Here is a 13,857-nt window from a genome sequence, read left to right as displayed (position 1 = left end):
TCTCACTAATTGTTGTCAGTCACATGGCTTTTTTGTCCATGTTTTCTGTTATCGTGGTAACAACTTAGATTTTTTTTCCTGGGATAACAAAAGGATATGTTAAATGCAATCTTAAATTCCTCAAATAACTTAATCAGGATACACGTATCCCACATAATTCCTTCCAAAAATAAGACCAGAAATTTGATTCTTGCATGTTTGGGTTGGCCACATTGACCTGATCCCTTAAATGTTGTTATGGTACCTGCCTCGAGTACCACCTCTGGCAGCTCATTCTATATACCCATCACCATCTGTGTGGAAAAAGTTGCCCCTCAGATTCGTGTGAAATCTTTTTCCCTCTAACCTTAAACCTATGTCCTCTGGTTCTTGATTCTCCTGGAAAATATTCTATGCATTCACCCTATCTATTCCCCTCATGATTTTATACACCTCTGTAAGTCAGCCTCCTTCGTTCCAAAGAATAAAGTCCTAGCCTGCCCAACTCCTCCCTATACTCAAGCCATTGGGTCCTGGGAGTACCCTCGGAAATGTTCTCTGCACTCTTTCCTGTTTAATGACATCCTTCCTTTACCAAGGTGACCAAAACTGAACTTAACACTCCAAATGTGACCTCATCAACATCCCAACGTACAGGTATACTCAAAACCTTGACTGGTGAAGGCCAATGTATCAAAAGCCTTCTCAGCCACTGTCAGGGAACTCTGTAACTGGGCTCCTAGATTCTTGTCCTCTAGTCAAGTCAATGTTATTTGTATAGCACATTTAAAAACAACCCACGTTGACCAAAGTGCTGTACATCAGTTCAGGTACTAAGAACGAACATACAATGGCACACAAACATAACAGCACATACATAAACAGTTCACAGCGCCCCCTCAGAGGGCCTCAAACACTAGGGAGTAGAAATAGGTTTTGAGCCTGGACTTGAAGGAGTCGATGGAGGGGGCAGTTCTGATGGGGAGAGGGATGCTGTTCCACAGTCTAGGAGCTGCAACCGCAAAAGTGCGGTCACCTCTGAGCTTAAGCCTAGACCGCAGGATAGTCAGTAGCCCCAAGTCGGCTGACCTGAGGGACCTGGAGATAGAGTGGTGGGTTGGAAGATTTTTGATATAGTGGGTGGCAAGCCCGTTTAGGGCTTTGTATGTGAATAGGAGAAGCTTGAAGTTGATTCTGTACTGTACTGGTAGCCAGTGGAGAGAGGCCAGAATCGGGGTGATGTGGTCCCTTTTACGGGTACCCGTCAGGAGTCTCACTGCGGCGTTTTGGACCAATTGCAGGCGGGACAGAGATGATTTGCTGATCCCACTGTGAAATAGTAAATGCTAGAAAATAATAATTCTAATCATGCCCAGGAAAGTTTCTCTTTACACTTCTCTGATCTTTATCATTCTTATATGTAGTTATTGGTATAACATTTTTAAGTGCATTTGTACATTGCTGATTCATTACATTTGATTGTTGTTTATTTGTCTTTCTAGGCTCTGGCAACAATTTCTGAAGCTTGTGTCCCATTGCTTGAAGGCTGCAGGAATAACAGAAAGAACTGGGAAATGCTAGCTGCACAAAACCTAGTGAATGGAGAAAAGAAGTGACATGCAGATATTGATTATCTATTTGTGTAAGAAGGAACTGCACATGCTGGTTTAAACCGAAGAAAGATACAAAAAGCTGGAGTAACTCAGCGGGACAGGCAACATCTCTGGAGAGAAGGAATGGGTTACATTTTGGGTCGAAACCCTTTGTCACCCATTCTTTCTCTCCAGAGATGCTGCCTGTCCCGCTGAGTTACACCAGCTTTTTGTGTCTTTCTTGATTATCTATTTGATGGCCTATTGAGAAAGCTGAAGTTCAGTGAGAAATAGGAGTTAGCCTGGAGTAAAGCCTAGTAAATATTTAAAGTACTTCAACTTCTTACTGGTGGTGTTATATCCAATCTCACACTGACATATGTTCTTATTTTCTTTTTTTTTTTCTATTACTTGTACAATTATAAAATAAGCTCCATCTTTCTGAATGTACCTGTTGGTTGCTGATGAATGAAAGAATAAATAGGCAATCATGTTTTTTTAGACCTTAGAAAAACCAACTTACCACATTGACCCAATATTTTCATGTAGCAGGCATATTGTCAATGCTGAGTTAAAAAAAAAATATATAGGTCAAACACAAATACACTGGTCAAGGATTTCTCATAATAATCATGATAATATGACACATATTTGCACAATGATTAATCATTTTTCTAACTAATGCTCATTATGGTGACTTCAATTTGATTACCAAGTTACTTCTGCACATACACATAATTCTTGTGGCGTTTTCACTGCATATATGAATATGCAATTTATATTTGATGCTTACTTTCAGGGAATAAAAGGAAAAAGTAGCAGTCTAGCCTAGAAAGTATGTTTACACAGATAAGAGCACCTTTACTTTTTAACCAATTCATTGGCTTCCATTGAACATGTTCTCATATTATTTAAAAATATCAAGATTATGGTACACAAAATGATATTTATCTTTTAATCTTGCATGACAGGGGAAAATGAAAACGTGTGAAGCCACATTTTACGGCATTTCTAGTATGTTTTATATTGAATAGCATGTTATAACTTTCAAAGTATATGTATTAATGTTTGCTGTGTGAATGTAAGTCAGGAGCAAAAGAGCATAAGCAATTTATTTTGTATGTTGTAGCCATTGGCATTATTGGAGATGCTTTTGCTTAGTGTTGGCACATATTTAGTTATTAATGCTAATTTATGACAGATGTTAAAATAGTTAGAGCACAAGTTCACTAATACTGTGCACCTGGTTTTGTGACTTTATTCCCATCCCAGGCTCCCTTCAATTGTGCTTTCCATATGGAAACTTAAGATTGGTAAAATCACAAATTCCTTTTTTTATAAATTGTGACCCAACTAATCACCTGTGTTTTCATTATAAATCTGCACCTACCTGCAATCATTAGTTTTGTTTCCCAGTGATAAAATTCACATCAGCTCAGACTCCTAAAAAAGATAATATTATTAAGTTGGGTCAATTTCTAGGCAACTTTCATAATTCATAATGGATAAGACCACCTTTGCTGGTTAGTAACTTTCCAAGGAAACAAACATGTTGTTAAATATGAAAGCTTGGGGACAGAAAGGCATTAATTATATAAATTTTGATGCATGGAGCACTATTTTGTTTAAAAAAATAGGTTAATACAAAGCAGAAGCCCATTGTGTTACACCATCCTCATAAACAAGTCAATCTGAATTTCCAAAGATGAAGAGTTTCTCAGTTTAGATAAAACACAGAGTAAAGAACTACTAAAATGTGAATACTGCAATGATTGTGTGAAGTGGCGCCCTTGCTAATACTTAATGTGACATCTCTGCTCAAAACCAAGATATAAAACGTGGTGGTCTGAAGAAGGGACTCGACCCGAAACGTCACCCATTCCTTCTCTCCATAGATGTTCCCAGTTCCGCTGAGTTACCCCAGCTTTTTGTGTCTATCTTCGGTTTAAACCAGCATCTGCAGTTACTTCCTACATATAAATCGTGTCTATCCCTATTCATATTAGTTTGTGCTCCATATTAGGTAGAAAATACTTAAATATATTACTATTTCATTAATACTATCGTATTAAGCTTCCACGTACAGTATATAAAACTAACTTACAGTTAGAAATCATAACCTAGATAGCTCATGGCTATTTACAAGTGTATGATTTAGCACAATGATTGGAAAACAGCAGCACTGGAGAGTTTCTCTCGATTAGGTTTAAACACAGGTAGTGAATAATACCTATACATTTAATTCTTAATGCTGAAAAAAATCAAGGTTAAAATTATTCTTGAGTCTTGTGGCACATTCCTCAACTGATCTACCGCTTTCAGTTTTCCTGGGAATCTGGGTGAGCAATGTCATTTAAAAAGTCCACATTGATTCCTTTCTTTTCTGATTATTTGTAGTCTTAAATTATTAACAGGGAATAATTGATTCTTAAACAATCACTAAGAGGAAGTGAAAACTCTTGGTTGCAGGTGTAACATCAAAGGGAAGATTGAGCAGAAATGTTGGAATGTTTCATGAGGGTGTCTTGAAGCAAGTCTGATAACGTGATCAAACAGTATGATTAAATAGTTGAGCAGCTTTAAAGCTGCAGTTTTAAATATTTTGATGGACAAAAATTAGATACATATTTTCATAAAATACCTTCATAGTATATCAAGTTGTCAAACAGTTGTATGGTTTCTGCATTCTCAGGGCACTGTAAGAGTATCAGTACCTGATGAAAATTTCCATGAGATCAAGTGGCACACCATTCAGCTTTGTATTCTTATATCATAAAATTATCAATAAATGCTGTTTGTTTATTTTAGATTTTGATTACTTATCACTGTTGTAAAGATTAAATTTCACAAAGTTGCGATGCAGTTAATGTCAGCATAGTTCCTCAATGATAGGCTTCACATGTCTTCTGGTTGCAACATGACCATGGATGGATGGCATGAAATTGATTCCAATTTAGCCTTATCGTGGTATCTTTCCTTTACGAGGCCACAGTAATTCCTGGTAATGGAAGTAGCACATCTCATCATACTCTTGAAGCAAATGTAGATACATGAAATCAGAATGAGAAAAGGGCAACCAATCTCAACAGAAAGGTTGCATTTGACCAAGCGTAATCTAAAGAATTGAGCAAAATTAAGGTCAATGCGAATGAAAGAGAATTGTTCGTGACTGGAAGTAGGCATATGTGGAAAAGATGGAATATCCCTCATTGGTCATCTTAAAACCTACAGAACTAGAATTCAAAGCAAGTCATCTTCCACCTATGCGACAAACAATGAAGAGGATGAAGAGGATCTGACATAAAGGACGGGTGTGATTGTTGGAGACTAGTCAATGCTAACCAAAATGTTACTGGAGGGATTTCTCAGATTTAACTGGTCTAACCACCTGAATCAGTAACCTTCCCCACTTCCGTGTGAGTATGCTCACTATTTTTCAGCTTCAATCACAACTCCTGTATAATGGAGCAAACCGCAGTTGGCCTGCATCAAGTTGAAGATTACATGCAGGTTTAGGCTGCTGTGACAAGGAACACTCATTCCTTGAGTTATGAGACAATGACCTGTCAACGTAAATTATTCAGATCACATCTTCCCGACTATCTACATCTCCAGCTTTGACGAAGTCCCATTAACGTCTTGGAGGCGAACATTGATCAGAAGCCTAATGGGAGCAACCAAAATAAAACATGTCCTCAAGAAGTAATGGCTGTGGTGCTTAAAAGTGGCTTACTTCTGATCTCCTTTCATCTACGAGACTCGAGTAAGGAGTCTGACAGAATACCACTCACATAAATGGGAGCTGTTGCAACAACATTTAAGAAACATCAATATCTTGCATATTAAAACATCAATATTGTATACATTAGAACTGCCTAATCAGTGCCTGTGTTACTGAGCTCACAAATCATTCCCTGTATTGCAGACATTCAGTGTATGAAATTGTAAAGTGTACAAGATTCACTGCAGAAATCAAGCATTCCCTTTGCCCACCAACTTAATGTTCCACTACATATTCCTTTCCTACCCATACATCATGCTAAATTTATATCGCATAAATTCTTAGATCAGTATGTGGAATTCTTTAGCTAATACCATGATTGGAGTACTGTCACAATAATAGTCCAATAATTCAAAACAATCCACCATCTTGCGTAATTGAGCAAACCCATAATCAAATTCTAAGGATTTTTAGCTGTTAAAGTATAAAAACAATATTACTCGAGTTGGCACTAATTTGGTATTTGATGTGAATGAAAGAAGCTGGATATAAACCTCTGTTCTATTCTTTACTTTTGTCTCCCTTGGGCATAAAAGGTGAACAATCTATTAACAAGGAAGGTTAGTGCCTGTGAAGAATCATGCAAAGTTCCCTTGAACACCCTAGTGAGTAATGGGAAAGGTTCTTACATACCAACACCTTTGACCACAAGTCTATCGGGCAGTGGTCAGCATGGAGCATCCTTTAAGCACTGCAGGACAAGGACTCAATTGACTGGCATAGTTCCCTGAGCAGACTGCCCAGGTTGTCTGGTGAAATGCCTCATTGTCAGAATTCACCAACAAGCACCAAGACCTGGTTTAGTTAGTTGGGAGAAAGGCCATCCCACTGTCAGAATTTTACTGCCAATGCATGCTGCCCTCAGGATGGCTGCTACAGAGAGGACACAGTTGCCCATCTCTTTGGATTGCAAAGAGAGTTTGGAGAGTGTGGATTTGCAAAGAGAGTTTAGAGAGCGCTGCAAGGGTACTTGTCACGGTTCATCCCGAACAGAGGACTCTCTCATTTACGGACTGTTTCCAGGGACACATTCGGAGGAGGACGTCATGTTGCTGGAAGATCATCAACTCAGTGAACGATGCCCTTTGGTCTGCCTGAACCAGAGCGAGATGTCCGTCAGGGAGTGGAGTGGCCAATCCAATTCCAGATTGCTGGAGTACATACCGAGGGACTCACCGAAGCTTGGTGTAGCCAATGCCAAGGCTTGGTGGGGGGAGGACAGGGTCCTCCTGCTGTGGGACATTGAGGGTCAGAGACCCGTGGAAACACCTCTCAAACACGCGAAGGGATATCACTATAAAGGGCCACGTGAGTGGCAAGTGTGTTCTGTTGAAGCACAGTTTGCGAACACCACTACATATTACACTAATGAATGTACAGACAGAGAATGTGGGAAGAATGTTTGCACTGTCCTTGTTTAGTATATATTTTTTATTTGGAATAATCTCTATTTTGGGGGGAAATAGTATATACAACTGTACCTTGAACATTGAACCTTATAATCGCTGAAACTCCCAGTTTAAAAAAAAAAAGTTGGCTGGAGCAAGAGTTGAGTTTTACAGTTGGTGATACTGTCTTTGAACACAGGAGTCTATTTTTCCCTATTCGATTGCCACCTACTGGCCTAGACTAGAAAGCAGGCAGATGTGATAGTCACATGGCAACAGTATTTTTTGCTTACATCCAGGGGTAAAAATTCACTTGCCTTCATTACCTCAAATCCCAGAGGACTGGCAGCACTTTGGAACTAGATCATGAAGTGTCTAGCAAGTAGTTCAAATAACATTTGTAGTTTTGATTTTTGTTAGAGTAAAAGGCAAGATACATTCATAGCCATGTTTAATTTAACTTTTAGTGAAGATATTAAGAGTTAAAGGTCAGAAACGTTCACAGGCTTCTCAGGAACTCCACCTAAACTTGTGTGGGAACACAATAGAAGGCCAAGAAGATAGACAGCTCCACGCCCAGGTGGTGTTGGAGAGGGACTACGCGCTGTCCACGGGCACCCTGGAGGATTTCCGGGACCGCTGGGGTTTGGATGTATCCTGGATGGGGATTGTAATATAATTGTATAATAGTTTTAATTGGTATATTTGTTTGTATAGTATTCTGGTGGTGGGTTCTGTTTTGGTTTTATTGTATTGTATATATTATTTTAATATTTGAATAAATATTTTTGATAAAAAAAAGGAAAAAAAAGAAGATAGACATCTAATGGCTGCGTCAGATCCTGTTGTTTACGATGAGTCTCCATGTAATCTTGGCTGAGGTGGAAACTTCCTTGCTACAGCCTTACAGAGAGTGGGAGACAAAATGAAAAGGCATCCTTGACTAAGAGCTAACGTGAATAATGAATAAGCAGAGGCAAGGCTCCCACAAATATTCATCCAAAAAATGAATGTGTGGTTATGAACCAACATATGTACATGTCCTCTCCAAAGCTGGTCAACTTAAAGCCTGGTCACACCCATAACATACAAGATGGAATTGTAATTCAATTTCAAGAGGTATATGAGCCTTGGAAAAAAAGGTATGTGATAAAAAACAAAGTCCTTTTTTGAGTTGACCATAGTAGCCAAACAGCAGTGGGAGCAGGTGTGGAGCTTTAGTTTGTAAGAGCATTCTGCCATCAACCAGCCCAATGATAATTACTGGCCCCGCACCGCACCACATACAGAGAGGCGAGGTTAGGTCTAAACGGGCAATCGCTGGGATAGCATGCCATATAATTTAAGAGCTGACATATATAAAAGTTAACATGTAGACCTGTTTTTAAAAGCTTTGTTCAGCTGGAGTAACAACCAGATCAGCATTTAAACACTGAGTGATGTGAAATGCGTGTGCTAATTAATCTGCCAAAACAAAGTTTAAGCATCACGATTTAGGTCATTCATTTGTGTTCGCATAGAGGATTGTTAAGAAATAAATTGAACACGTTTACACATTTTTGATTTACTGTTGCAAAGTTGACCATTTAGCAACAATAGTAGAATTTTTCAGAGATGTTAAGTGTTTTACATTCCAGTTTGTGCACCTTTCATTCTTAATATACATATATTATTTGAAGGATTATGGACATAATAAAGATTGCAAAGGTATTTCATTATTATCTTGTTCCATTGTTTCAAATTTAAATTTATTTTGTTTGGAATTTTTAAAGTTAATTTATCCTTAATTAATTATAGTATAGTGGATATTAGTAGTCATTATTTTCATATAATTAATGGGATAAGATATTAAAAATAAAGAAAACCAGATGCTGGGAAATCTGAAATTAGAAAAACAGAAAACATTAGACATAATTTGCAAATTAGGTATTGGAAGGATTCCAATCAAAGGTCATAGACTAAAAACATTAACTCTGCTTCTCTCTCCACCAATGCTGCCTGATCTGTGAATTATTTCCAGCATTTTCTGTTTTAGAACAACTCTAATTCTGCTCCTATCACTTATGACCTTACGACTATCCATTTTGTGAATGATGACTATCCATTTTGTGAATGATCACATTGAATGGTGGTGCTGGCTCGAAGGGCCGAATGGCCTACTCCTGCACCTATTGTCCCAGAGATGCTGCCCAACTCACTCCAACACTGTGTCTACTTCTGACTCTTCCTTTTCACTCACCTAGTCCAATTTCTTACACTCCATTTAAACAACAGATTAACTGGAATGGTGCATATACAATTTTTTTTTTTTTTAAGTGAATTTATAGTGCTTTTGTATTTACAAAATCCTGCCTGAAAATCCATCAGTCTGACAGCAAAGCCCAAATATGCCAGATGAAGAATTTTGGAATAGCACCGCCCAGTGGCTGAATCGCATTATTGTGATATTAGAAACCACAGCTCAAAATGTTCTAATGATTTAAGTTTAGACTGAAGATACACCGATGAGCCAAAACATTATGACCACTGACAGGTGAAGTGAATAACCCTGATTATCTTGTTACAATGGCATCTGTCACAGGGTGGGATATATTAGGCAGCAAGTGAAGTCAGTTCTTGAAGTTGATGTGTTCGATGCAGGAGAAATGGGCAGGAGTAAAGACCTGAGCAACTTTGACAAGGGCCAAATTGTTATGGCCAGACGACTGGGTCAGAGCATCTCTGAACCGGCAAGGGTTGAGGGGTGCTCCCGGTCAGTAGTGGTGAGTACCTACCGACAGTGGTCCGAGGAGGAACAAACCACAAACCGCCAACAGGGTGTTGGGCACCCAAGGCTCATCGATGCGCGAGGGCAACAAAGGCTATCCCGTCTAGTCCGAACCGACAGAAGGTCTACTGTGGCACAAGTCACAGAAAATTTTAATGGTGGTCACAGGAGGAATGTGTCAAAATACACAGTGCATCGCACCCTGCTGCGTATGGGGCTGCACACAGAGGACCAACTGCATATTAGGCAGGTGGTCATAATGTTTTAGTTCATCAGGTCATAATGTTTTGGCTGATCGGTGTATATCTTTGGTATAAACCGGTATCTGCAGTTCCTTGTTTCAACATTCCAGCTCCTATACTTGGGTACAATGTCATCCAAAACAAATATCTAACCCTTCTACTAAGGTGACGTTTTTTAAACCTACTCTCCATTTCCTTGTGATCTCTTCACAACCTCTCCACAAGTCCATTCAGTCCTTCACTTCTGTAATTATTTCAGAATGAATGCAGATGAAATGTACTAATATAATGAAAATGTTTCTGAAGTCTGGCAACCAAAACTGGACAGAATACAGCAACTGTGGGTGAACCTGTATTGCAAAAGCCATATCACCACCTCCGTGCTGTTATGACCAATGCTTTGTAAACCCAGAGCCTCCAAGTTATTAATCACACTCAACTTGCTCTGAACTTTCAACAAACAATATTCATATTCTTTCAGCTCTTATAACCTTTTTAGCAATATGCCATTCATTATTTTTCATTTTCATTTAACATTTTTCTCAACAAAATGTAACACTTCCATTAAATTACATCTGTTACTTAGACACCATATCACCTTTATCCCTTGTCTATTACTAACCTTCATGGATCACTACATCAAAGGTCTGTGTCATCTGCAGTTTGGGAAATTATTCCCTCTACACCCAAGTCAAAGTCATTAACATCAAAATCACGGTCCTAGTATTCACTCAGGGGAACACCACTATACAGGTCCCTCCACTCAAAAATCTTTTACAGTTAATCCCCATTCCTGTTAATTTTTATTTCTTCCTTTCCTCAGTGGTCTTTAATCTTGAAATGTGACACCGTACCAAAATTCCTTTTGGTAAAACCAGATACATCAACTACATTGCCCTTCAAAAAAATCATCAAGTTAAATACTTTGTTTTTAAAACACAGCTTTTCTGGTTTTCTCCAAAATGTGCATTTGTTCAAGTGACTGGTAATTCCAAAAATTGTTTCTGGAACTTATGTTTAATTTTGGGATTTGTATGTCACTGGCAAGTCTAGTGGTTAATGGCATTAGGTCATAAGTGATAGGAGCAGAATTAGGCCATTAGGCCATCAAGTCTACTCCACCATTCAATATTGGCTGATTTATCCTTCCCTTTTATCCCCATTCTCGTACCTTCTCCCCACAACTGTACTAATCTAGAATCTATTTCTGCCGTAAAAATATCTTAAACTAATCATAGTGTTGGAAAACTCAACAAGCTGGACTGATATCATCTATATCTCTCAGTTATTTTCCAGTTTAAGGGCTAAGAGAATATTCCACTCAATTCCCTCTTACCCTTATAAAATGTCTTGGTCTCATTTGTGTTCGCAAGCTGGAATAATCTACTGTTGCTTTTCTGTTCTTTTTTTGGGGGCAATTTTCATCTCCCCGTACTCTTCTCCAATGAAGTAGAAACATAGAAAATAGGTGCAGGAGGCTATTTGGCCCTTGGAGCCAGCACCGCCTTTCATTGTGATCACCCACAATCAGTAACCCGTGCCTGCCTTCTCCCCATATCCCTTGATTCCGCTAGCCCCTAGAGCTTTATCCAACTCTTAGAGAATTCCACAAATTCACAACTCTCTGGGTGAAAAAGTTTTTTCTCATCTGTTTTAAATGGCCTCCCCTTTATTCTTCGACTGTGGCTCCTGGTTCTGGATTCCCCCAACATTGGGAACATTTTTCCTGCATCTAGCTTGTCCAGTCCTTTTATAATTTTATACGTTTCTATAAGATCCCCTCATCCTTCTAAATTCCAGTGTATCTAGAATGTAGCTGGAACATATTTGAAGGCCTCCATTGTTCAATAACCCTATTACCTACCATGCTTTGATTACAAATAATCTTTTCTCATTCCATTGAAATTGTCCATTCTCCAATTCACCTTTTCATATTCTACCTTCCTACTCATGGTTATTGTAAGCTTTGATTCTATCATCACCACATTCTATTTCACTCTAGAAAAATGTAAATTAGCTTGGCCAAAATGGTCAGTTGCCAAGGGGGGGCGCAGAGAGAAAGGACCATAATCAACTACAGCAATCTCACAAAGTGCTGGAGGAACTTAGCAGAACAAGCATCATCTGTGGAGCTTGAAAAGTCCTGATCCAAAACAGTCTATCCATTCACTCAGATGCCATTCGGCTTGCTGAGTTCTTCCAGCACTTTGTTTTGCTTAAGATTCCAGCTTCTGCAGTTCCTGTGTCTCCAGCAATCTCACCTTCCTCATAGAATGTGAAATGTACTGATCAAACGCTTCCCCTGATCACAATTATACAAATTCATATCAGCAAGCACAGGACTTTGACACGCTTGTCCAAAAATCAAACTTGCTCTAATTGGTCACCAATCAATCACAATCCAGCACCAGTGATTCCATGGGGAGATTTACATGAATAGACTTGAAATTGCCCAACATTCAAACTGGGAAAGTTGCTGGCAGATCAGACACAAAGTTAGATCCAGCACCAATCCACAAGGACAATCTTTTCGAATGGTGATTCATGGCTGCAGGGAGGAAACATTTTGTTTATATTTCTGTGGTGCTTCTAAACTAAAGTTGTTTACTTCTAAAAACATTCAAAGCCTGATTAGTTAAAAGTAGTTACATTCAGAAGCATTGACAAAGTCTGACAGCCTTGGCAGACAGTAGATTCAGTGAACATGCCCGTCTGAAGAAGGGACCCAACCTAAAATGCTAATTTCCCTCCACAGTCCAGAGTTATCATCATATCATATCATATATATACAGCCGGAAACAGGCCTTTTCGGCCCACCAAGTCTGTGCCGCCCAGCGATCCCCGTACATTAACACTATCCTACACCCACTAGGGACAATTTTTACATTTACCCAGCCAATTAACCTACATACCTGTACGTCTTCGAGAACTTTTGTTTGGCAGTAAATCCTGTAGTATGGCCTTGACTCCCGCCCAAAGATTTACTGAGTTCTTCATGGGCAGGGATTGCAGTGGCTCACCTATGTGATAGCTCTAAGCAGGACCTAGGCAGGTGTCTAGATATTTTCATCCAAAATGTACTTTCCAGTTCCACCCAGTGCAGGACAATTGCATAACCAAGCAGCAAGGTGACAACCCCCACCTCTTTTCAAGCAAAATATATATTTTCTATGCAGCCTTGTACCCGATGGTATGATATTTTTGACTGGTGGGCATTAAGCCTTGCATTATTAAAAATTAAATCACTCAAATGGGCCAATGTTAACTTTTCCTAGTGGTGGGAAGTGCACATCGGCTTATTTGAATGTTGAATCACATGTTGAAACTGTAGTAAAACTGAAGACTTAGGCAAAGTGTACAACTCACTGTCTGCTGCACTTGACAGCATGTGCAAGTGCACCAAAATTTCCAGCCCAATTTGACCACAGTAAGCACCATGTTGTCAACCATTCTTACAGCTATCTCTAAGTTTTTATATTTGATGCTTGATTTTACCAACAAATCTATCAAAATGACTCCGAAATTTATACTAATCTAAACAATGCAGCTCATTAGGTTTACTAATATCAGAAAAAGGAAGTTAGTTCATAAATGTTTTAAAGGTTTAATTCAACTGAAATGTAAAACCAAATATAGCACATTTGTTGGTGCTCATAAACTCATTGTGGATACCGATCATCCTGTGCCATTTGAGCTTTAAAAACTAACGTCAAAGGACATGCTGAGTTTTTCCACCCAGAAGGCCAGCCTATAATGGACACTGAAGTTATGTTCCAAGCTTCTATCAGCCCCAAAGTTGGAAAAGACTCAGTATGCTATTCCTGCAGATGTAGTTTAAATCAGTCTGTAAAGGTCGGGAAGTTGGAGAGAGGACGACCATTGGCTGAAAGTAAGTACCTGTTAATAGTGGTAGAAACGGCAGTTTAAAAAGAGCGCCAATAGGGCACTGTTAATCAGTCTGTAAAGGTCGGGAAGTTGGAGAGAGGACGACCATTGGTTGAAAGTAAGTACCTGTTAATAGTGGTAGAAACGGCAGTTTAAAAAGAGCGCCAATAGGGCACTGTTAATCAGTCTGTAAAGGTCGGGAAGTTGGAGAGAGGACCACCAT

The 13,857-nt window shown here is 39.0% G+C and overlaps 1 protein-coding gene across 4 annotated transcripts in view; it reads left to right on the top strand.

The window, feature by feature from the left end:
* The window catches only part of pde5ab (phosphodiesterase 5A, cGMP-specific, b), a 92,073-nt gene extending 90,391 nt beyond the window's left edge, over window positions 1-1,682 (top strand). For all 4 annotated transcript variants that reach the window (XM_078402406.1, XM_078402389.1, XM_078402381.1 and 1 more), the window contains one exon: window positions 1,482-1,682. In XM_078402406.1, the coding sequence (XP_078258532.1) occupies window positions 1,482-1,595 (114 nt within the window). In that variant the 3' untranslated portion in view covers window positions 1,596-1,682. The remainder of the gene's footprint in view (window positions 1-1,481) is intronic.
* Window positions 1,683-13,857: the final 12,175 nt, after the last annotated feature.

This window comes from Rhinoraja longicauda, chromosome 1 (genome assembly GCF_053455715.1).
Source record: "Rhinoraja longicauda isolate Sanriku21f chromosome 1, sRhiLon1.1, whole genome shotgun sequence".
Lineage (NCBI taxonomy): Eukaryota > Metazoa > Chordata > Chondrichthyes > Rajiformes > Arhynchobatidae > Rhinoraja > Rhinoraja longicauda.
The sequence above is the reverse complement of the archived record's forward strand: the minus strand, read 5'-3'. Positions and strand labels throughout refer to the sequence as shown.